This window comes from Periophthalmus magnuspinnatus, chromosome 5, assembly GCF_009829125.3.
Source record: "Periophthalmus magnuspinnatus isolate fPerMag1 chromosome 5, fPerMag1.2.pri, whole genome shotgun sequence".
Classification (NCBI taxonomy): Eukaryota; Metazoa; Chordata; class Actinopteri; order Gobiiformes; family Gobiidae; genus Periophthalmus; species Periophthalmus magnuspinnatus.
Window position 1 is genome coordinate 31,056,364 of NC_047130.1, and position 24,273 is coordinate 31,080,636.

General features: G+C 40.6%; 3 protein-coding genes across 4 annotated transcripts; 2 read left to right on the forward strand and 1 right to left on the reverse strand.

The window, feature by feature from the left end:
- Window positions 1–1,583: 1,583 nt before the first annotated feature.
- On the reverse strand, window positions 1,584–5,000 carry srsf3b (serine and arginine rich splicing factor 3b). Its single transcript, XM_033965948.2, has 6 exons — window positions 4,870–5,000; window positions 4,011–4,221; window positions 3,792–3,932; window positions 2,357–2,395; window positions 2,190–2,276; window positions 1,584–2,110 (listed from the first exon to the last, which is right to left on the reverse strand). Exons 2-6 carry the CDS (start codon window positions 4,211–4,213, stop codon window positions 2,083–2,085), a joined length of 498 nt encoding a protein of 165 aa, XP_033821839.1. The 5' UTR covers window positions 4,214–4,221; window positions 4,870–5,000; the 3' UTR covers window positions 1,584–2,082.
- A 445-nt stretch (window positions 5,001–5,445) lies between these two features.
- On the forward strand, window positions 5,446–14,098 carry LOC117370507 (S-adenosylhomocysteine hydrolase-like protein 1). 2 transcript variants are annotated; one of them, XM_033965947.2, is made up of 17 exons: window positions 5,446–5,869; window positions 8,228–8,339; window positions 8,473–8,601; window positions 8,674–8,774; window positions 8,933–9,035; window positions 9,180–9,274; window positions 9,360–9,466; window positions 9,569–9,685; window positions 10,489–10,552; window positions 10,809–10,897; window positions 11,001–11,071; window positions 11,160–11,254; window positions 11,414–11,512; window positions 11,586–11,654; window positions 11,835–11,913; window positions 12,399–12,519; window positions 12,594–14,098. In XM_033965947.2, the coding sequence occupies exons 1-17, from the start codon at window positions 5,687–5,689 to the stop codon at window positions 12,598–12,600; spliced, it is 1,641 nt and encodes a 546-aa protein (XP_033821838.1). In that variant the 5' UTR covers window positions 5,446–5,686; the 3' UTR covers window positions 12,601–14,098. The 2 variants fall into 2 exon arrangements, with proteins under 2 accessions (XP_033821838.1, XP_033821837.1); XM_033965946.2 differs by having other exon boundaries at window positions 8,458–8,601; window positions 12,594–14,096.
- A 3,364-nt stretch (window positions 14,099–17,462) lies between these two features.
- Window positions 17,463–24,126, forward strand: strip1 (striatin interacting protein 1). Its single transcript, XM_033966102.2, has 20 exons — window positions 17,463–17,619; window positions 18,047–18,116; window positions 18,199–18,273; window positions 18,685–18,819; window positions 18,902–19,022; window positions 19,355–19,530; window positions 19,607–19,734; window positions 19,805–19,987; window positions 20,463–20,683; window positions 20,767–20,832; window positions 20,918–20,981; window positions 21,067–21,138; window positions 21,260–21,334; window positions 21,416–21,513; window positions 21,634–21,760; window positions 21,979–22,079; window positions 22,160–22,226; window positions 22,839–22,943; window positions 23,026–23,230; window positions 23,305–24,126. The coding sequence occupies exons 1-20, from the start codon at window positions 17,509–17,511 to the stop codon at window positions 23,550–23,552; spliced, it is 2,448 nt and encodes an 815-aa protein (XP_033821993.1). The 5' UTR covers window positions 17,463–17,508; the 3' UTR covers window positions 23,553–24,126.
- The last annotated feature ends 147 nt before the right edge of the window (window positions 24,127–24,273 follow it).

Sequence of the window (24,273 nt, forward strand, 5' to 3'; positions counted from 1 at the left end):
GTGTCATCTTAATCTTACCGCTTTATTCCACATCAGGAATGCAAGTCTGTCCGATCCCTGGCAGCTTTAGGATAGAGGTGACCATGAGCGCCAGCCTAAATACATCGAGGACATGGGAGGCAGACCTGACGTGATAAATCGCGTTTCATGGAGAAAAACAAACAAACAAACAAACAAACAACAAAAACAAAATATTCCATAAATTAGGGGGGACTGAACAAGGTCAAAGGTCAACAAGTCATGTTTGATGTAACAATATTTAAACATTGACACACATACTTTCAGAAAGATAAAAACCTTGCTATAGCAATTAACAATGTATGATTAAATTAACAATATTTTCTAAAATATTATTTTTTAACAGTAAAGTCGCCAAAGTGCTGCAACAGGAAGATAAAACAATGGATCTATTAAAATAATCCATGAATACTCACATTCAAAATCAGTTCATTACTCATAAGTAGCCTGAATAAGCCTCGCCCCCACCACACTAACACTAAATTTAGCTTGAGAGATAAATTGAGTTTTCCGAGTTCCGTGGGCGGTATTCTGTGAAAGGAGCGGGTTCTTGTTACATAACAGTGGGTTGAAATACTGTTACTGTTGAGTGGATTTCCCGCTTGTTTGCAGCGTGTTCTGTAAACGCGAGTGGACCGTAACCATAGAGACCGAGGGTTGGTCGCATTTCTGCTCACTCCTCCTCCCTTCTCCTCCTTTCTCAACTCTTCAACTGAAAATCCCACCCTTGAGGAGAGAACGTTAAATAGAAGAGACGCTGTATTTTTCTCAATGACCGCGATTTACTGTTGAGGAATTGAGAATTTCAGATGTGAGAAGTAAAGTGAATAGAAATGAGACGCGCCCCGGGAATCATCTGCGCGCTGACGTCACGCACAGGCGGGGCATTGGGCGAAAGGAAAAGCGCGCGCGGATTTGAGAACGCCGTGTTTCCCTTTTGTGCCGCTATTATTCACGTGTACTCGCAGCGTGAAACACACAACTGTGGGTTATACAGTCAATGGGAGTGACCGAGACACGCAATTGGGCAATGCGATAGTCTTGGTGGGATGGTAAATACTCGGGAGGGGAAAAAACCATTTAATTACCATAGATTTCTAAAGATATCAAAATACCATGTATTGTTACAGCTGCCTACCTGATAGCGGTTTAATAATGTGACCTAAACATACGTTGCCTAGAACTTAAAATGTGTCTGAATAAGGTTATAACTTACTAAACATATTCAAAATGATCATGGCATAGCAATTGTAGTTAAATAAAATACTGGGTGGTTTGGCGGTAAAATGAGTAACATTAGGTGGAAAGGTCAGTTTCTAGATATTGCTTACATAACATTCATTTGTAACATGTAGCTACTAAGTTAGTTGTCTGTAGATCTGGCTGCCCAGGTAACTAGACTAGAACAAAAGTAACTGAAGGAGATGCAATAGGGGCATTCTCACTTAATATCCCTGTGAATGTATCAAGAGCACCACTGAGTCAAATTGAGCAGTTACTGCAGAAAATATTAGGTCAGTAAGTGAAGCTTTAGCATTTATGAAAAAAAATGCATTAAACACATGTTGTAAACGACCAGTGTTTTAATCACACTATTCACATAGTATCAAAGAGAAAAATAAATGACAACTTCATAACAAAAACGCTGCTTGCTTTTATTTCCTTTACCCATAGTTTTGGACTTTAAAAGCCAATGACTATTCCCCGATGTAAACCTTCACTATGAAGTTTAAATGATTTGGCTTGCGTACACTTTCTATATTAAAAAGCCTTTGTCATGTGAAGAATGAAAATGGTGTTCAAACTAACACAACATGTAATCATACACTTTACATTCAAAAACAAAAAACATTGCTGACAGATGTTGATAAACTGGAATGCAACAAAGAGGCAGAGTAAGGAAATACACCTGAACTATCCCAGCTATGGGGAAAATATAATTACAAGACAGAGACACTAAAATGCTTGATTGTTTAAAAACCCAACTCAAAATGACTACATCATGTCCATATGAAACGGCAGAGTGTTGGAAACACTCTTCAGCTCCCTTTAAATCTGACATGTTCATTTCCTGTCATTTGACCTGGAGCGACTGGAGAGAAAACGAAATACAATTAGCATCCCATAAATCTAAGTTTCTATAACATACCGTTTTTAGCAACAAAACCAACCTCCTAGAGCGTGAGAAGGATCTTGAGGGTTTGTTGTTCCTCTCCCGAGACAGCGACCTCTCCCTCCTCCTATCCCTAGAGAAGGATCTGTGAAATAATGAAAGACAAATGAACAAAAAATAAAAACTGAATTTAAAAAAACCTGCGCACGCACACACAAAAAATACCTGCTTCGACTGCGGCTAAAACTTCTCCTGCGTGGTGATCTGCACAGCAAAGACAAAATGTTTACAAAAAATCTTTTACAACCTCAGCCACTCATCTAAATTCATGATGGTGTGAGTTATCAAATACCTGAGCCTAATGTGTAATTGTGAAAAAACTGAAAACATTTAAAGCCAGGATAACAATGGTTCATGTCTGAAAATGTTTTAGAATGAATTAACGTCCAACGGTAAACCGGACACATCATGCACTTCAATGACGTTGTATTTTGCAGTGTTCGGCACTTTTTGAGAGGTAACACTTAACACTTGCCATCATGAAATTTTTCCATGGCACAAGAATGTAAAAAGGAAAATGAGATAATACTCTGGGTAGCAAGAAAGGTAGCTGTTCAAGAAAAAAAGAAATTTTGATTCTGAGGGGTAATACTGTTGAGGCCAGAGACAAGACTAGAGGATTATTCTAAAATTGTAAAGTTGATGCACTGTGCTCAAAATTAAATTATTAAAATAAGAAAAATGAACAACCTTTGTCAACCAGCATTATCTTCAAAACTAAATCAGCAGTGTACTGAATGAGGCAGGAAAACTTACTAGTATTTTTGGATTTCAACAAGCTAGATATGACGAAAGGGAGGCAGACTGTCGGCCGGGTGGGTAGAATTGGCTGAATAGGACTGGCCAGATGCTGCAAGGTGACTAGGTGGCAGGCAGATGGGGGCTGGCTGAAGCTTTTTTTGCTGCTTTAATTGGTTAGCCGAAGGCTGCTGCTGGTAGGTTGTAGACATTTGAGAACATATTACGCTGATTGGTGAGGAATGTGAGGTGGGCCGCTGCCGTTTGGGTTAAGGTTGAAGGAGGAGAAGGTTGAAAACGGCATGCTGAGGAACCAATGGGCTGGTGCAGCCTGACGACTGGCCGTGCCTGGGTCGTAAACAGCACCAGCCAAGCTGAGTGGGGCACGATGTCAGCAGGTACGTGATGCTGAAAGAGGACTAGTTGATTGACTCAGAGGGTGGTGAGAAGAGGCATGGTGGTGGCTCTGCAACGGGTTTCATTCTTATTAATATAAATGAAAAGGATAGAAAAATGCATCAAATTTGGCACTTAACACCCGCAAAATTAAACCCTACGAAATAAATCTTTTTGGTTTGTATAGGCTGTATACACAGTCTAGAAATTGTCAAGTTAAATGCTATAATGGAAAATGAATAGTTAAGTCTTGGAATTTTTGTAAAATACTTTTTGGTTTGTGTAAACTAAAATCCAACTATCTGGCAATATGCTTTAAAATATCCAAACATGGAAAGATAACAGAATAAGAAGTCCTTGACTGCAAAGACAATCGTCAGGACTGTGGATAAGAAAACGGGTCAGTTTTCACAATGGGTACAAGTATGTTTTGACTCAGACTTTGTGCCACTTTGGAATAAGTTACCTTCTCCTGGCTGGTGGGCTTCGCCGTCTATAATCATCTCTTTCTCTGGGACGCCTGCTCCATGGAGGGGGTGCACCACGGGAACGGCTGCGCTTCTCGCCATTGGACAGCTCTACTCTCACCCGGCAGTTACACATGGTCCTATTTTATCAAAACAGTTCACTGGTTGATTAAAGCATCACCACAAGAGTCTCTTTTCATAGTCCCAGTACTTTTTACCTCCCGTCAAGCTCCCGCACTGCGTCAGTGGCATCTCTGGGATCTTCAAACTCAACAAAGGCAAAGCCTGGGGGGTTTCGGGCAACCCATACACTGCGCAGAGGGCCATAGTAGCCAAATGCCCTCTCTATTTCAGTCTTGTTTCCATTATTACCCAAATTTCCAACATATACCTTGCAATCCAGGGGGCAGTCACGATGCATGACTAAATCTGTAAAATAAGAAATAAAAAACTTGATTATTATTAGTTTAAACAGGAATATTATGTTCATATTATAATATTTCGATTACATAGTGTGATAACTTTAGTTTCTGTACTGTACCTAGCAAACAAAAACTAGTCCCTTCTAGGGCCCAACGAGAAGTTTGGTACTTTCTACCAAACACTCTTTGGTAGAAAGTATCTAAATACTAATCTTAACAACAATTTACAAGAATAGTTTGATCATTCAGCTAAATTAAAGACAAGTCGTAATGGCCTGTAAATCGGATCTTGGCCTAGTCAACAGGCGACCCTTGCTAATTATAGCATGAGCTAGCTTTATTCCTGGTTAAAAAAAGGAACAGAGGGTTCTGGCATAACGACTTTAGTTTAAACCAATTTGTGTATTTAACTGCTTTTTTGCGCAGGTATGCATTCGTTTCGCAAAAGTCTGTTGACTTTGGTTTTAAAATTGAGATGCTAAGCTAAGTGTTACGTGTAGCATTTGCAGTGAGGTAAAATGGCCGTGTGGGCCTAACTGATGAACAACAAAGAAAACAAACATCAAATAAATGCACTGATTTCGTCTTATTAACTACAAACAAAGCATACATTTAAAACAAACGTATTGTGTGTTGGACTGTATAGGCACAGTACCGTGGTTTGCCGTCTAATTGTTGAAATTGTCGTCTCTTTGGTAGGTCTAGTCTTCTCGGTCGTCAATGGAAAATGGCGTGAAGAGGAAGACGAGCAGCGCTGAACGAGGCTTGGACAAACCGGTTTGGGGGAAGTGCAGCACCGAGGGGCGGTACAGGGCACTCTGAAACTTTTGTTCCGTTTCTGTAGCTGATAAACTTGCTACATCCCAGTACTGATGTGCTAACAAACCTTTACCTTTATTTACATAAAATGCCCTTTTGCTTAAGATAGATAGATACTTTATTGATCCCGAAGGAAATAAAACCCAAAGAGACAATATACAATCGCATATTCTAACTACATTTATTTGCATCAAAGCACAATTACTTTTTTCCATATTCTTCATAAAAAAGAATGAAATAATACAGACAATTTGTTAAATAAACAGCTAAAAAGGGTATTGATGGGACAAATATGTAAACCATGATAATGAGTAAAACGACATAGCCATGAACACGAGTGTTTTCTTGAGTTCTGTAATTTCCTGTGTGCAGTGAAAGCGTCTGATTGGTAACGCCCACAAACTCACTCATCACAGTCTGCAGGTGACAGAGGAGTGACAGATACGCAGCATCGAGCAACTATGGATATTTATGAGATTGACGCTAACGTGGCTTTATTTATTTACTAAACAGAAGTATCTATCAGCATATTTTATTTTTGCAGCGTTTTCGAGCGTTGTTGTGAGCGCGATCTGGGAACACAGTGCTGCTTCTAGTGCTAGCTTCTTGACAAGAGTGGTATTTCAACTCAAGGGAAGACTTATCAACCAAAGATGTCAGAATTGGCCACTGGAGAGGCAAAAGCAGAAGGGAAGCAGGCAAGTAAAGAAGTCAAAGAAAGCGAAAATGTGGCAGAGAAATATTCTGCCATGACAGTGAGCAAAAACAGCGAGATGAACATGGGGGATCTGACCACTGTTCTCAGCGCTGTGCCCACCCACAAACCTGTTAAAAAGGTAAGTTATTTTCACTCCAGGTTTTAAGAATTTCTTAACTGTCTACAGTGTGTAGACCGGTAAGATGGCCTTATTTTTAACGTGAGATATAGCTAGTGCTTCATTATTAGGTTGCAAAGCCACTGAGTTAGGGGGCAAAGCTTCTTATGGGTAATAAACAACTAATAGAGCATCTTTAAATAACTTCAAAGGCTTGAAGGTTGTTGTAGGATATTCTAGCAAATATTATCAAACCAGTGCCAGACAGACACGTCATCCTTGCACATACAGATTGTAGTCTGTCCATTAAATGGCAGTTAGTTGCAGTTTGCAGACCCACATAAATCATGTGATAAGCTAAACTTCTCTATACTTACAGATGTACTATAGAACTTTTCAGGTTGTGGTCCGTTACATGCTTACCTCCATAGATGTTTTTGTGGTGCCTGGTTTAATACCATACTGTGGAACATTCTAGGCAAACCAATAATGGACACAAGCAGGTGACAAACCCTACACCAGAAAAGTTACATAGTGCACCATTAAGAGTCTTATGAGCTATTACACGATGACAGTTGTTCTTTTCTATATAAAAGGCTTAGAAGGACATTGTCAGTCAGCTTCATTGCAAGGAAAAGTTTCACAAATTACTGGAACTAATTGGCAAGGAATGGGGAAGATTTTACAAAGCTTATACAACATTGAGCAAACATGTTGCTCAAGATGCCAGCAGGAAGTTCTGTTCAGTCAAGCTAAAAACATATGAAATCAAGTGTTATAACTAATGGGATACTATTGTTTAGGTGTAATTAATCACGGTTTAAGAAACTATTGATAGTGTCTATGTTGCTGGCTGTCAATGCACCCTTGGAAAGAGAGTTTTCATGCTCTTTGTTGTTGTGATATTCTTTGGTATATGAGACAGTACTAGACACTGTTCAGATAAAAAATAGACCCTGAACTTTAATCACTGTACTGACGATAAGAAAATAACTCATGTGGAGGATTAATAGTACAACAGTAGTTCTACTACTAATTTTGGCATTTAATTTGTAAATAGAAAATAGAAAACTAAAATTGATACAGATATTACCATAATACATAATATATGTTACTAGACTCATTGTCAGAAAGGCAAGGCAAGGAAACTTTATATAGCACAATATGTACACAAAGTAATTCAAAGTGCTTTACAGAATAAGAAAGGCATTAAAATCACAATACAAACAAATCAAAACATAAATATTGAACACTAAAAGGGAAGAGTGCAGAATAAACACCTTTCAGTCATATGCAGCTAAACAGAACCGTTTTGAGCCTGGATTTAAACATTGTAAAAGTAGAGGCCTGTCTCACATATTCAGGAAGACTGTTCTAGGTTTTAGCTGCATAAAACTGAAATGCTGATTCCCCATTTTTAGTCCTAACTCTGAAGTCCTCATTTCCTTAAGTCATCTGAGTGCGAGTTGGTTAATATGGCACTAACATGTGGGAGATGTACTTTGGTGTTAGGCCGCGAAGAGGCTTGTTCACAAGCAGAGCTGCTTTAAAGTCTATTCTTTGAGCCACAGGAGCCAGTGCAGAGACCTGAGAACAGGACTTATGTGCTAATTACTTCCTGGTTCTAGTCAGGAGCCGAGCAGCACTGTTCTGGATGTACTGTAGTTGTCTTAACGCTCGTTTGGAGAGGCCAGTGAGCAGGCCGTTACAGTAGTCAAATGCATGGATAAGTCTCTCTAAGTCTCTCCAAGTCTGTTTTTTACAGTTTACCTTTGATTTTTGCAATGTTTTTTAGATGGTAAAAAGCTGCAGATGTTATTGATTTGATGTGGCTGTTAAAGTTCAAGTCTTTTGTAAAAAAGATTTTAATTTGTCACATAATTTTGTGTTTTTTTCTCACGATGCAAAATTACATCTTAAGCGTGATATAGTTGTTCATCAACTTTTGATCCACCAGTACTTTACTAAATGTACATTTAAACTGTGTCTTGGTTTGATGTGACTATTAAAGTTCAAGTCTGAGTCCCCCTGTTACCCCTGTTAGTTTTTAGCTGATTTGAAGGTTTTAGAGAGAGAGACTAGAGGTGGCTGCTGACACTTTCTCTATGTTTCTGTGGCCAAAGATGATGACTTCAGTGTTGTCTGAATTTAGTTGGAGAAAGTTGTTTTGCATCCACAAACTGATCTGTTGGATACAGTGGCAGAGTGAATCCACTGGTCCATATTCACCTTTATAGATATGAGTGTCATCTGCACAGTTGTGGTAGGACACACTATAACTGGCCTAACGGCAGTATGTAGAGGTGGAGCACAAGTACTTTACTAAGTGTACATACGTTTAAACTGTGTCTTGGTGCATTTGCGGTTTCTTTTTTTCAGCAAATCCAGTTTGTGGAGGACAAACAGGAGTTCAGCAGATTCCCGACCAAAACTGGCCGGCGTTCACTGTCCCGCTCCATCTCTCAGTCCTCCACTGACAGCTACAGCTCTGGTACACTGTTTGTTTAAATGTTTCACATAACTGCTTTAACCACAGCTCATTATTTTATCTCTTAAGCTCTGCCCATTGTATGTGTGTTGTTTGTCTGTGCAATCTCCCTTTATTGTAGCTGCATCCTACACAGATAGCTCAGATGACGAGACCTCTCCCCGGGACAAAACCCAAGTAAATGTGAAGGGCAGCAGTGATTTTTGTGTGAAGAACATAAAGCAGGCCGAGTTTGGCCGACGAGAGATAGAGATTGCAGAACAAGGTGAATCTTTTGCATTTCTCACTTTAATGTGTTTTTGTCACAGTGGCTTGATGACTGTCGTGTTGTTTACAGATATGGCAGCGCTGATCTCACTCAGGAAGAGAGCACAGAGTGAGAAACCATTGGCAGGTGCCAAAATCGTGGGCTGCACTCACATCACCGCACAGACGGCAGTAAGATTTCATGTCTCACATGGCATATAAACGAATATGTTGCCTTATACTTAAAAGTACATAAAGACTACTTCTCATTAAACAGTTTTTGAATAACATTATAGTTCACAAACATCACAGTGTAGTACTCAAGTTGGGGATTACCTTGACTTCTTCAGGTGCTGATTGAGACTCTTGTGGCTCTTGGAGCTCAGTGCCGCTGGACTGCATGTAACATCTACTCCACTCAGAATGAAGTGGCTGCTGCACTAGCTGAGTCGGGTGAGCTATTACAGAATAGTTGTGTTTTGATATACAAGGTCAACAGTGGGTGTATGCTCACTAGATCTCATCTCACCCCTTTATTTAGTGATCTTATGCACTCTCTATAGGGCATTATAGTATGGCTTTTATTTGTGGTTTCAGGTGTTGCTGTTTTTGCCTGGAAAGGAGAGTCTGAGGATGACTTCTGGTGGTGCATCGACTGCTGTGTCAACACGGAGGGATGGCAACCAAATATGGTAGAATATTTATATACACATTTCAGAAATACTTTTACGTTACATAGTCTTTGGCATTTTATGATGTTTGATTGTGACTTGTTAGATCCTCGATGATGGAGGCGACTTGACACACTGGATGTACAAGAAGTATCCAAATGTGTTTAAGAAGATCAGGGGCATTGTGGAAGAAAGTGTCACTGGTGTTCACAGGTAAAGTATTGCTGTTTAAAGCCATCTTACAATTTAATGCCTACTCATGTATGTACTCATGCAATGTACTCATTACTCATGTGCTTGCTGTCTTGTTTCCAGGCTATATCAGTTGTCCAAAGCAGGGAAGTTGTGTGTGCCAGCAATGAATGTAAATGATTCAGTGACAAAACAGAAATTTGACAATCTTTATTGCTGCAGAGAGTCAATTCTGGATGGGTAAGCATAGAGGTTTTTCTGAAATTTATATTTTCCTCCAAGTGATTAGGCCATTAAATAAATATTATTAAACACATTCATTTCAAAATATCCTTGTGGATGTTCAGACCTATGCAGAACAGCCGTGGGGACAGTGCCTCTCCTTGCCACATTTGATGGTCACTTGTGCAGGCCATTGGCGTCAAGGGTGGTTTTCCACAACCTCATCGAGTTTGCAGGAAGGCTTTTAGAGTCCTGTTGATGTTGTACAGTTCCAGCTCCAGGCATTCAGTGATTCGTGTGTGGCTATATATATATATATATATATATATATATATATATATATATATATATATATATATATATATATATATATATATATAAATATATAAATATATAAATATATAAATATATATATATATATAAATATATATATTATAAAAATAAAATATGGTCAGGCAGATCTTTTGTCACTGTCAAACAATGTTTCCGTATCTGGCCTTGATTTTATGTTCCCTCAAATATCTTGAAAGCCATATTTCACACAGCTAACTGTAAAGTCAGATCATGTTTCAGTTTAATTACCAGTGAGTAATTATGCTGTTTGCTTTAGTTTTGTTTGGATAGATTATGACTGTTTTGTATTAATGGTCCATTATAAATCTGCATGTATTTCCATTATCACAAAATGTCAAGGGAACATGACAGTGCTATGACATATACCCAACAACTTTTATGATAAACTGCACTGTACGTGACATGGCACTTTACATTAGAGATAAAATGTATATTTAAAACTCATAATTTCTTTTTTTAATTTTTAGTTTGAAGAGAACCACAGACGTTATGTTTGGAGGAAAGCAGGTGGTTGTGTGTGGGTATGGGGAGGTAAATCTTTTCCATTATTTTACATTGCATCTTAGGGTGTTTACACTTGTTCTGATTTGGTCCTGGTTTGAGCCCAGTTAAGTCTTTGAGTACACTTGATTTGATTTGTCTGACTTTAGTCCTAGTCTAGTCTGGCCAAGTTTAGTTCTGGGTTTAATCCAAATTTTTATGTGTGCAAGTGTGAACGCAACGGTAGATGGATTGAATATTTACATCAGTATACTAACTTTAGTTATCTATTATTTGATGTGTGCAGGTTGGAAAAGGGTGCTGTGCTGCTTTGAAAGCTTTGGGTGCCATTGTGTATGTTACAGAGATTGATCCCATCTGTGCCCTTCAGGCCTGGTATTGAAACCTGTCGATATCTAATGGATTGAATATTGACAAGACACTAACATAGAAAAATTGGACAAGTTCTAGTAACAACAACATTTTTGTTCTCAAACAGCATGGATGGGTTCAGAGTAGTCAAGCTCAATGAAATCATTCGTCATGTGGATGTGATCATAACATGCACTGGTAAATTAGCCACTATTGTCTAGAAACTATCGCAACTTTGGTATGCTGGTCGTAAAGTAATTTTATTTGCTTTTAATTCTGTCTGTAGGTAATAAGAATGTGGTGACAAGAGACCAACTGGACCGGATGAAAAATGGCTCTATTGTGTGTAACATGGGACACTCCAATACTGAAATTGATGTGGTAAGACAAACAGTCTTAAATAATTGACCTTAACAATAACAATAAAACAATAAACAATAAAAGTAGATGTTGTGACTTATGAACCAAATATATAACAGGAATAAGATAGTGTATAAGTCTTTGTCATGAATTGTATATAATATTAAGTACATTATTTAGGCAAGTCTTCGAACCCCAGAATTGACTTGGGAGAGAGTGCGTTCTCAAGTCGATCACGTCATTTGGCCTGATGGGAAGAGAGTAATTCTGCTTGCAGAGGTTACCACATATCATAAACAATCATACATTGACTTGAACATTTTACTAACTTGTTATTTGGATATTTTCAAAGGGTCGTCTTCTGAACCTCAGCTGCTCCACTGTTCCCACTTTTGTTTTGTCCATCACAGCCACAACTCAAGTAAGCAAGATTATTGCACTCCATACAGAATTTGAACATGTTATAATCAAAATATTTTATAAACTTCTGAAATGTATAAAAAAGCTTATTTGGTTGGTTTTGAAGCACTGTGTTGAGCATTGTAGCTGAATCTGAATACATAACATGACCTACATTAATAGTGCATGCGGTCTATTTCAGGCCCTGGCACTTATAGAGCTGTACAATGCTCCAGAGGGACGATACAAGCAGGATGTTTACTTGCTTCCCAAAAAGATGGGTAAGGGAAAACCATTTACATAATTAAAAATCAATTTATAAATTCACTTTGCTGTAGTACTGCGTTGGCAATTAGATTTTTTTTAAAGTTTGCAGTTATTATATAAGTTTAAAGGTGCTCTATGTGGCTTTTCTGGTGGAGGGTCCGCTACCTGCTTCTCTCCATGAAGATGTTATTGTACTGGCTAGAATGTTCCACAGTATGGCATTAAAAATATCATTCTTGTGTTTATTTTTTCACTGGTGCAATCAAGTGCCTTGAAAAAGATGCATTCTTACTGTGAGCAGAATCGTCTCTCAACAGATCTGACCAGTAACTTGGCGGCATCTCATCTCCATGGAGATAGATAAGTTAAATGCCTTACTATGAAACATTCCATGAAAACCAATAACATCTCCATGGAGACAAGCAGGTGCCAAACCCTTCACCAGAAGTATTATATACTTATTTCTCACATTGTGAAAAAAACATTCATTCCTTTTTAGATGAATATGTTGCCAGTTTGCATCTAGCTACATTTGATGCCCACCTCACTGAGTTGTCTGATGAGCAAGCTAAATACCTCGGCCTGAACAAAAATGGCCCATTCAAACCCAACTACTACAGGTACCGACATTCAAATGACTCTTCCTATGAAATGTGAGCTAACTTGCATTGGAAATATTTTACTATGCTTACAGGTACTAATTTGAAGGGGAACTGCACATTGAAAAAGTAATGGGTCATAACTTGTGTATATTCTGAATACCTGGTGTATTTGATATCCTACAAATCGTTCAAATGTCCTGTTAATTTAGATTTACATACAAAATATATAAATTATATAAGTAAAATATTGTATAAAAGTCAGTGAATTGTGCCAAAAATAGGGGAGGAAAAGGGAGGAAAGAGACACCAAATAATTTAAATGTTTAGCCTTTTTTTGTTTTGTTTTGTTTTACCTGATTAGTGAGCATAAAATTGGTTTCAAATAAGTTTGCAAAAATGGACAAGCTTTTGCAATGAGTTCTTTCATGTGAATACATGCACTATTTCCTTTAGTTATTGAACAGCCATTATTGTATGCCCTACATTGGTAGTCATTATTAAGGAGCTTAAATAGATAAGCAAAAAATATATATGTCTATGGGTGATGTTTGATGTTATTATAGCAAGCACTCAGTACATTCCATCTCACTGTTTTAAATGAGAAATTATTTTATTGCTTTTTAAATGTATTTTGGACTTGGATTTTTGATTTAAAACTGTTTAGACTCAAGTATAGAATAGAAGTCTAAGAATAGATATGCAAAAGAGGAAATATCCCTTTAAAACACATGCTTCACTCAAGTGTGCTGGTGTCCATTGCTTGCTCACATTAAATGTATATTAGCAATTAATCAATTCTGCAAATGTCAGTACTAATTTAGCATCAATGTCTTTAATTAGAATTATAATCTTGTATAAATTAAACTTAAGTAATGTAATTAGATAGTCAAACTGAAAGATTCAAGCACTTATTGCAATATTCACAACAGTTCATTTGCTGTGTTAATCAATATATGCTTAACTGTAATTCACTATGAGATCCTCACCATATATATTATTGTTTAAATGTCTTAGAAATGTGAATTTGTTTTATTTTATTTTTTTTTAATCATTATGACATTTGCTAAGTGCTCAATGAATAAATCACAACCATGAGATTAAAATCTCACTATAACCATGGTATTTGGCCAGGAGACAGTGCCTTGTGACTCTCAGTGAATGAAATCATGGAATTTTCTGACATTAAATGGAATTGCAATATATACTGATAGCTATGCAGACAATAATTAATTTACCTCTCATCCTCTGTCAGTAGAATGTGTCTTATATTACAGGCCTACATTAGACAACATATAAATATCACACTAATTATACAGCATTTATGCCTTTTATTTTGAAAATTGGTTTGCTGTAACAAGCCTCAATCTGGCTACATTTAAATTGGGTTAGTTATTGGTAGAAATATATTATTGTGTTATTATAGAATATTATCACTATGTTATACTGTATTACTACTGGACTGATGCCATATTAAAAACACCACTGTGATAAGGGAGTTGCACACTGACTGGCTTTCAGTTTCTTACATACGCAATATAGATTGTATTATGATGTTCATATGTTGCCTGTTCTTCAATAAACCCTTGATAACTATTTGACTTGTATGCTTTTGTTCATAGTTTTTTCTGCATCTTTTTAATTTACTGAAATAAATCTTCAGAAGCCCTTCATGAAGAAAAATACAACAAGGCAGTTTACGTCGCCCGGACTGGCGTTACCGGGGCCCCACCCTGGAGCCAGGCCTGGGGTGGGTGCTCGGCAGCGAGCGCCTGGTGGCCGGGCCTTTCCCCACGGGGCCCGGTCGGGCCCAGCCCGAAGAAACGACGTGGGGCCGTCCTCCCGTGGACCCACCACCTGCGGGAGGAGCCATGAGGGGCGGGTGCGGAGAGATCCGGGTAGCAGTCGAAGGCGGGGACCTCGACGACCGGATCTCCGGACATGGAGACTAGCTCTGGGGACATGGAATGTCACCTCGCTGGGGGGGAAGGAGCCTGAGCTTGTGCGGGAGGTTGAGCGTTACCGGCTAGATATAGTCGGCCTCACCTCCACGCACAGCTTGGGCTCTGGAACCCATCTTCTTGAGAGGGGTTGGACTCTCCATTTCTCTGGCGTTGCCCGCGGGGAGCGGCGGCGAGCTGGTGTGGGCTTGCTCATTGCCCCACAGCTCAGCCACTGCGTGTTGGGGTTCACTCCGGTGAACGAGAGGGTCGCGTCCCTGCGCCTTCGGGTCGGGGACAGGTCTCTCACTGTTGTGTCGGCCTACGGGCCAAACAGCAGTGCAGAGTACCCGGCCTTCTTGGAGTCCCTGGGAGGGGTACTAGACAGTGCACCAACCGGGGACTCCGTTGTTCTCCTGGGGGACTTCAACGCCCATGTGGGTAACGACAGTGACACTTGGAGGGGCGTGATTGGGAGGAACGGCCTCCCCGATCTGAACCCGAGCGGTGTTTTGTTATTGGACTTCTGTGCTAGTCACAGCTTGTCCATAACAAACACCATGTTCGAGCACAAGGGTGTCCATCGGTGCACATGGCACCAGGACACTCTAGGTCGGAGGTCGATGATCGACTTTGTTGTCGTGTCATCTGACCTCCGACCGCGTGTCTTGGACACTCGGGTGAAGAGAGGGGCTGAGCTGTCAACTGATCACCACCTGGTGGTGAGTTGGATCCGCTGGCGGAGGAGGAAGCCGGACAGACCTGGCAGGCCCAAGCGTATTGTGAGGGTCTGCTGGGAACGTCTGGCGGAGCCCTCTGTCAGGGGGGTCTTCAACTCCCGCCTCCGGGAGAGCTTCTCCCTGATCCCGGGGGAGGTTGGAGACATGGACTCCGAGTGGGCCATGTTCTCCACCTCTATTGTTGATGCGGCTGCTCGTAGCTGTGGTCGTAAGGTCTGCGGTGCTTGTCGCGGCGGCAATCCCCGAACCCGGTGGTGGACACCGGAAGTAAGGGATGCCGTCAAGCTGAAGAAGGAGTCCTATCGAGCCTTGTTGGCTCGTGGGACTCCTGAGGCAGCTGATGAGTACCGGCAGGCCAAGCGTGCCGCGGCTCGGGCAGTCACAGAGGCAAAAACTCGGGGTTGGGAGGAGTTCGGGGAGGCCATGGAGGAGGACTATCGGACGGCCTCAAAGAGATTCTGGCAAACCGTCCGACGCCTCAGGAGGGGAAAGCAGTGCTTCACCAACACTGTTTACAGTGCGGGTGGAGAGCTGCTGACTTCGACTGGGGATGTTGTCGGGCGGTGGAAGGAATACTTTGAGGATCTCCTCAATCCCACTGTCACGTCTTCCGAGGAGGAAGCAGAAACTGGGGACCCAGAGGCGGACTCGTCCATCACCCTGGCTGAAGTCACTGAGGTGGTTGGCAAGCTCCTCGGTGGCAAGGCTCCGGGGGTGGATGAGATCCGTCCTGAGTACCTCAAGTCTCTGGATGTTGTGGGACTGTCTTGGCTGACACGTCTCTGCAACATCGCGTGGCGGTCGGGGACAGTACCTGTGGAATGGCAGACCGGGGTGGTGGTCCCTCTGTATAAAAAGGGGGACCGGAGGGTGTGTTCCAATTACAGGGGAATCACACTCCTCAGCCTTCCCGGTAAGGTCTATTCCAGGGTGCTGGAGAGGAGAATCCGACCGATAGTCGAACCTCGGATTCAGGAAGAGCAGTGTGGTTTTCGTCCTGGTCGTGGAACACTGGACCAGCTCTATACTCTCCATCGGGTCCTCGAGGGCTCATGGGAGTATGCCCAACCAGTCCACATGTGTTTTGTGGATCTGGAGAAGGCATTCGACCGTGTCCCTCGTGGTGTCCTTTGGGGGGTGCTCTGGGAGTATGGGGTCCGGGGCTCTTTGCTAAGGGCTGTCCGGTCCCTGTATGACCGGAGCAGGAGCTGTGTTCGCATTGCCGGCAGTAAGTCAGACCTGTTCCCAGTGCATGTTGGACTCCGCCAGGGCTGCCCTTTGTCACCGGTTCTGTTCATTATATTTATGGACAGAATTTCTAGGCGCAGTCAGGGGCCGGAGGGGGCCTGGTTTGGGAACCACAGGATTTCATCTCTGCTGTTTGCAGATGATGTTGTCCTGATGGCTTCTTCGAGCCAGGACCTGCAGCAGGCACTGGGGCGGTTTGCAGCCGAGTGTGAAGCGGCTGGGATGAGAATCAGCTCCTCCAAATCCGAGGCCATGGTTCTCGACCGGAAAAAGGTGGTTTGCTCTCTCCGGGTGGGTGGTGAGTCTCTGCCCCAAGTGGAGGAGTTCAAGTATCTCGGGGTCTTGTTCACGAGTGAGGGAAGGATGGAGCGTGAGATTGACAGGCGGATCGGTGCAGCGTCTGCAGTGATGCGGTCGCTGTATCGGTCCGTTGTGGTAAAGAAGGAGCTGAGCCGGAAGGCGAAGCTCTCGATTTACCGGTCAATCTACGTTCCTACCCTCACCTATGGTCATGAGCTTTGGGTAATGACCGAAAGGACAAGATCGCGGATACAAGCGGCTGAAATGGGCTTCCTCCGCAGAGTGGCCGGGCGCACCCTTAGGGATAGGGTGAGGAGCTCGGTCACACGGGAGGAGCTCGGAGTAGAGCCGCTGCTCCTACACGTTGAGAGGAACCAGCTGAGGTGGCTCGGGCATCTGCTCAGGATGCCTCCTGGACGCCTCCCTAGGGAGGTGTTCTGGGCATGTCCCACCGGGAGGAGGCCCCGGGGAAGACCCAGGACACGCTGGAGGGACTATGTCTCTCGGCTGGCCTGGGAACGCCTTGGGGTCCCACCGGAGGAGCTGGAGGACGTGTCCGGGGTGAGGGAAGTCTGGGAGTCCCTGCTTAGACTGCTGCCCCCGCGACCCGGCCCCGGATAAGCGGAAGAAAATGGATGGATGGATGGATGGATGAAATAAATCTGATTTAATTGTATGTTTATAAAAATGAAAAACAGCAAGCAAAACCCATGAAGGCTTGAGCAATGCTGATTCTCGCAGATTGCCACGAACTCTCGCGAGAAGACTCTGGCCTAAAAATTATGGACGTCGGGGGAAACGGTGGAGGAGTAGCTATAAACAATAAACAGAGAGCTATGATTCCCAATAAAAGCCGAGGAGAATTCACCCGCAATCTACGAAAAGACTCGGAGGTAATGAACACATTCACTGGGCTTTTCCTTTAATTTTTCACCAAAGAACTGCAGCAATATTAGCTATACCTGGGGCTTTGGCTAGTGCTAGCACAACTTCATTTTCCTTCTCAGTATTTGCAACTTGTGTGTTTAGATTGCCTTGATTGTCCTGCAGCTTAAAGTCAGATGCTATGCTATAAAAATACATAACATTGGTGGCCGTAAACTACACTGTCAAAACATAAATACATATCTGAAGTTAGTGAGCTAGTGCCCAACTAAGTAAGCTAACACTGGCCTGGTACAAATCGGACGACTTGTTGAAATGTATCTATCGCTTCAATAATATTACGGCACTTTTTCTTGAGCAGTACCATTCAATTTACAATGGTTAGGCTGTTATATCTTGACTGCTGTAGGTATGTGATTGTGGTGTTTTTCACAGGGCTTCTCAGAATCACCGGACTTGGAGTTTGACTACGCCGACACAGACAAGTGGGCTGCAGAGCTATCAGGTGTGTTGGCCTTTAAATGCCTATTATTTATTCTTTTCTTTCCCTTTTCTCTTTGGCATAACTTGCTTACTGTCTTTCACAGAGCTATACAGTTACACCGAAGGCCCAGAATTTGCCCTGAACAGAAAGTGTTTTGAAGAAGAATTTAGAGAACATGGTATGAAGTAATACACATTCATCTTAATACTTTTCATTAGCCCAGAGGTTCTCAAACTGTGGCACGCAAGCTCCTTCTGGTGAATTGCGCATTCCTTTACTGTTTTATATATATATATATATATATATATATATATATATGTATAAACATTTGAATTTGAAGAAGCGGCTTGGATGAGTAGCGAAATGTCTTCACTCCTACAAAATCTGTGAACTGGACTCCTTTTGTCCAGTTCACAGATTTAACTTCGGCTTTTACTATGGATCAGACCTGGACGACTGAGGGATTACATAGACACTACTTAAGATCTGTAATAGTTCTGTTATACTTGGTGCAGATCTTTTCTTAGATGATACATTGTGTGAAAAGTTTGAGAGCCACTGACATAGCAATTTGTATCCTTTCGCCCAGTGTCCGAAAAGAAGTGGACAGAGCTGGATGCTGCACAGCACAGAGCACATGCCATGCAATTATTGGATGGTCTGGAGGTAATCGCCAGAGAGAAGAGGCTCAAAGTTTCTCGAGCTATTCTTTATATGGCTCAAGGTATATTTCTTTTACTTTCAGATATTGATATTTACATAGTATTTAGTTTATATGTTATTATTTTTTATCTTTATTTCTTTAGGGACCTTTGCTGAGTGCACCTGTGAGGCAGAGGTGCAACACTGGATGAGATATAACATCTTTCTACTGTTGGATGTTGGTACCTTTTCTGCTCTGGTGGAACTCCTCAACATGGAGATTGAGTAGGTTTTTTAAGGTTACTACTACCTGAATTAGTGATTTGAAATTTGGAAAAAACAATCCAATTACATTTTTCTGAAAATTACAATTGCAATTAAATTTGAGAATCATGTTTTAAAAAGTAAGATTCTGTTCAGAGTGCACATTGTAAATAACTCCAGGAGCAAGAGACTTTTCTGTAAAAAGGCAGGATTTTTTGTTCTTTGCAGAGAACATTCAGTTATATAAATAATTGCAGCCGTTGCGATTTGATAATTGTGCCAACTCAAAATTGCACCCATACTTGAATGATAATTTAGTTGGTGATGTGAATGTAATGTGTTTTTTGTTGCAGTAACAGTGCAGCGTGCTCTAGTGCTGTGAGAAAGCCTGCAATTTCTCTAGCAGACAGCACTGATCTGAGGGTGCTGTTGAACATCATGTACTTGATGGTGGAGACAATTCAACAGGACGATCCAGCAGATAAACCCGAATGGAGAGTTATCAGAGAAACCTTTAGATCAGAACTGGGTAAATATTACTTCATATTGTTGACATTCATGTACAGTTTCTTTTCAGATGTGTTGTCTTAACTATTATCTTGTAGGATCGCCTCTTTTCAACAATGAGCCAATTTCTGTGATGCTTTTTGGCATGGTCACCAAGTTTTGCAGTGGACATGCCCCTCACTTTCCAATGAAAAAGGTGCTATTACTGTTGTGGAAAAGCATACTGGTGAGTTTTACATTTCTGGCTTTTTTTCTAGGCTTTAATTGATGTAAATAATATGAATTTTGGTCTTCAGTTTACACTCGGAGGTTTTGAACAGCTCCAAAGCTTGAAGGTGCAGAGGCGACAGCAGTTGGGCCTCCCACCTCTTCCTGAAGACAGTATTCGGGTGGTCCGCAGCATGAGGGCTGCGTCTCCTCCGGCCTCTGCAACTGACCTAATTGAACAGCAGCAGAAACGGGCACGGCGGGAGCACAAAGTAAGATCCTTACATAAAAGAACATAAAAACACATATTTCACTGCTTTGTATTCATAAAAACAATTAATTAAGCACATTAAGTTAAACGTGCACTTTGACTGGAATGTTACACTCTATGAAAAAAAATCTTGCATTTATTCAAGTACAGCTCAAAAATCCCTAGAAAAACAACCATTCTTTGAGTGGGAGCTTCTCCACAGATTTGACCTGTAACTTGACCTGGTGCTGTTATTTACATGTCTCCATGGAGATGGATAAATTTAATGCCATACTGTGAAACATTCCAGACAAAGCATGTTCATCTTCCTGTAGACAAGCTGGTGACTGTTTTTCTGCATAGTTTATTTTTAATTATAAGATAAATGAATATATTATACATATATTGATGTTTTTTTGTTGACATTCTTAGGTTGTTTTGCCAAAATATCTGTAATAAACTCTTAATTGCGTCTTCATCATATCTCTTGATTGCAGGCTCTAATCAAACAGGACAACCTGGATGCTTTCAATGAAAAGGACCCGTACAAAGCAGACGACACTCGTGAGGATGAAGAGGACAATGATGACAATGACAATGCTATTGAGACAGAGACTTTTCCCATTGAGCGAGATGAAGTGATGCCTCCACCCATCCCACACCCTCCATCAGAGCGGGTCTCCTTCCCAAAAGGCCTGCCCTGGGCGCCTAAAGTCAGGTACTGGAATTAATACTGTACTTTTGCTAGTTTCTATTAGAAAATTGTTATTATTTTTAGACAATTCTTTTTAACCTCTACAGGGAAAAAGACATTGAAAATTTCCTGGAATCAAGTAGAAGTAAATTCATTGGTTATACTCTTGGAAAGTAAGTTCTGTTGGATGAATAGAAGTGGAATTCTTCGTATTTGACGGGATGTTCCGTTTTATTAACAATACAACTGTTTTAACAGTGACACTGACACAGTTGTTGGCCTTCCACGGCCAATTCATGAAAGCATTAAGACTCTAAAGCAGGTAATGTATTGTTATTGTATCTAAAATATGTAGTTGGGATTTATATGGAAGGACTCGTTTAATAACTTGAATTTTTTATTTCCAGCACAAGTATGTCTCCATAGCTGAGGTTCAGATCACAAAGGAGGAAGAGTTTCAGAAAACCCCTCTCTCTGGGGTGAGTACCTCCTAAATTATGTGTATATATAATAATATGGTATGTCCATCAAATCTGCATAGACTATTATCATCTTGTGTGATAGCTGTATCATAGATTTGCATGTACTGTTGCTTTATAGGGTGAAGAGGAGATAGAAATGTGTGCAACTGAACTACTGTATCAGGGTATTCTGCCCAGTCTGCCTCAGTATATGGTGAGTATTTAGTTTAACCATAATAAACAAGTGATGTTATTGTTATTCAGTATCTGATAACTCAATGTTTGTGAAAACAAGATTGCTTTGCTGAAGATTTTGCTCGCTGCTGCTCCTACATCAAAGGCAAAGACTGATTCAATAAACATCCTGGCTGATGTGTTGCCAGAGGAGATGCCGTAAGTAAACAATAGATTAATATATAATATATGGTTATTTCTTGATGGTGTGTATTTTTTCTGTATTTTTGCCTTGTTTAAGCATAAATACTCTAAAATTATTCTCTCTGACGCCAACAGAACCACAGTGTTGCAGAGTATGAAATTAGGCGTTGATGTGAACAGACACAAAGAAATAATTGTGAAAGCGATTTCTGCCATTCTGTTGCTTCTTCTCAAACACTTCAAGCTCAACCACATTTATCAGGTGTGGTCTTGGACTTGTTTTTTATTTATTCACACACTCACACACACACACACCCCCACCCACACACACACACACACACACCCACACACACACATATATATATATATATATATATATATATATATGTGTGTGTGTGTAATAAATGTATATTAACAGTTTTGTTGTGGTTTTTGTATTGTCCTCAATATGTTGCTGTTCTGTTGGGGTTTTTTTTACAGTTTGAGTACATGGCTCAGCACCTGGTATTTGCCAACTGTATCCCACTCATTTTAAAATTTTGCAACCAGAACATCATGTCATACATCACAGCCAAGAACAGGTAGAAAAAATGTCTAATATATCATTGTACCGAACTTTATAGGTCTATGATTTTCCTTGACTTGTTATGTTTTTTTTCAGCATCTCAGTTCTTGACTTTCCATACTGCGTAGTGCATGAGCTCCCAGAGTTAACTGCAGAGAGTTTGGTATGTTCTTTTAAATTAATATACTTAAATAGGGGTATTATGCAAAATGTTGTTTTTGGAATTTACTATGCTATATAAATATATTCCCTCATCAAAAACAAGCTTGAAGTGGTTTTACATGTCATCCATGCACATTTGGGTACTCTTGCAATCTCTCCTGGGCCTTATCCAGACCCTCCTTATTCGTCCAATGCTCCAACCACAAACCTAGGTCACCCATGCTCCCCTCACAACAATTCTCCATAAATATACAAAAACACGATACAAAACAATATACTACAGCTTTACAAACCTGACGCAATGTGCATTAATTTCATTAGCGGAATGCATGCCAATTGTGTTGTGATAGCGCTCTGAAAGGGGAGCGTGTTTTGACTCAGAGCATCAAAAACGAAAGTGAAACTTATAAAACATGTTAATACGGTGTTTTCGGCAAATTTAGCAATTTCAAAACAAAAGGTTATGGGGGGATCTAAATATGTTATGTGTTAGCAATTATTGTCCCATAGAAGTAAAATACCCCACTTTAATTTTTATATGTATTTTTTAAATGACATAATAATGACACTAATGATAACAGTTTTAATATCTGCTACTTATTGTCATTTACAGGAGGCTGGAGACAACAATCAGTTTTGCTGGAGGAATCTGTTCTCCTGCATCAATCTCTTAAGGATACTGAACAAACTCACCAAATGGAAGCACTCCAGAACAATGGTAACAATGGTGTTTTTATTGTTAAAAATTATTATTTTTTGTTTATTGGTAATATAAACTTTTTTTTTGTTACTTCGCTCAGATGCTGGTTGTGTTCAAGTCCGCTCCCATTTTGAAGAGGGCACTCAAGGTTAAGCAGGCCATGATGCAGCTGTATGTTCTGAAGCTGCTCAAAGTGCAGACTAAATATCTGGGGCGTCAGTGGAGGAAGAGCAACATGAAAACAATGTCGGCTATTTACCAGAAAGTCCGTCATCGCCTGAACGATGATTGGGCCTATGGAAATGGTGAGAAAAATACTGTAATTATAAGCATAAATGTGTCAGAAGCATTAAGCATGGTTTTACTTCCTTTGTTTCAGACCTGGATGCTCGGCCGTGGGACTTCCAGGCTGAAGAGTGTGCTCTGAGGGCTAACATCGAGCGGTTCAACAGTCGGCGCTACGATAAGAGCCACAGTAACCCGGAGTTTGTGCCTGTGGACAACTGTCTGCAGAGCGTCCTGGGGCAGCGTGTCGATCTGCCCGAAGACTTTCAGATGAACTATGACCTCTGGCTTGAACGAGAGGTTTTCTCTAAACCCATTTCATGGGAGGAACTGCTTCAGTGACAAATGTCCCTTCTTTTAAAAGAAAAAAAATGAGTTCAGACAAACTGGCTTCAGTGATGTTGCCTCAATCAAATTATTTAAATGCTGCCTTCAGTGTTTTGTGGTACATTATGTTGTATATTCAGTTTTACAATTCCTGTAACATAATTGTTTTAGAAACGCATGAACAGCAAAGTTTCTATCTTTAGGCAGTTTACAACATTCACTTTTTCTCTTACGGTTTATCAGGGATACATTTGTACATGCAGTGTTCAGCTCAGATATTATTGTTTTGTCCCTTTTAGATATTGTCTACATACGTTGATCTAGGACCATAAGAGCCTGAATTTGACCAATAACCATTAACAGAATTGAGCGTAACTCTGAAGGATCTTAATTTTTACATTCAAACACTAAAGTAAGAGGTTTTAGTAAACATTTCCATCATTATTTTCATTAGTTTTTTGTTTTTTTTCTACTTATGGATTTCTTGTAGTACAAAAAGTGTACATTTGAAAAAAACTGCAAGTTGCACATGTTATATTTATCATGGCTGTTGTACCTTAAACACTGTAATAAAATTGCAATATTGAGATTGCTTGTACATATGTTTTACTGAGCTTGCCTAAATTGTGTCACCCAATGTTTTAACAAAATGTAGTGTTTTTCAGTCAAAACTAGTGTTTGACCTAATTGCTTTGTGGGAAATCATCAGGCTCAGAGTGGACACAGCTGTGAGTAA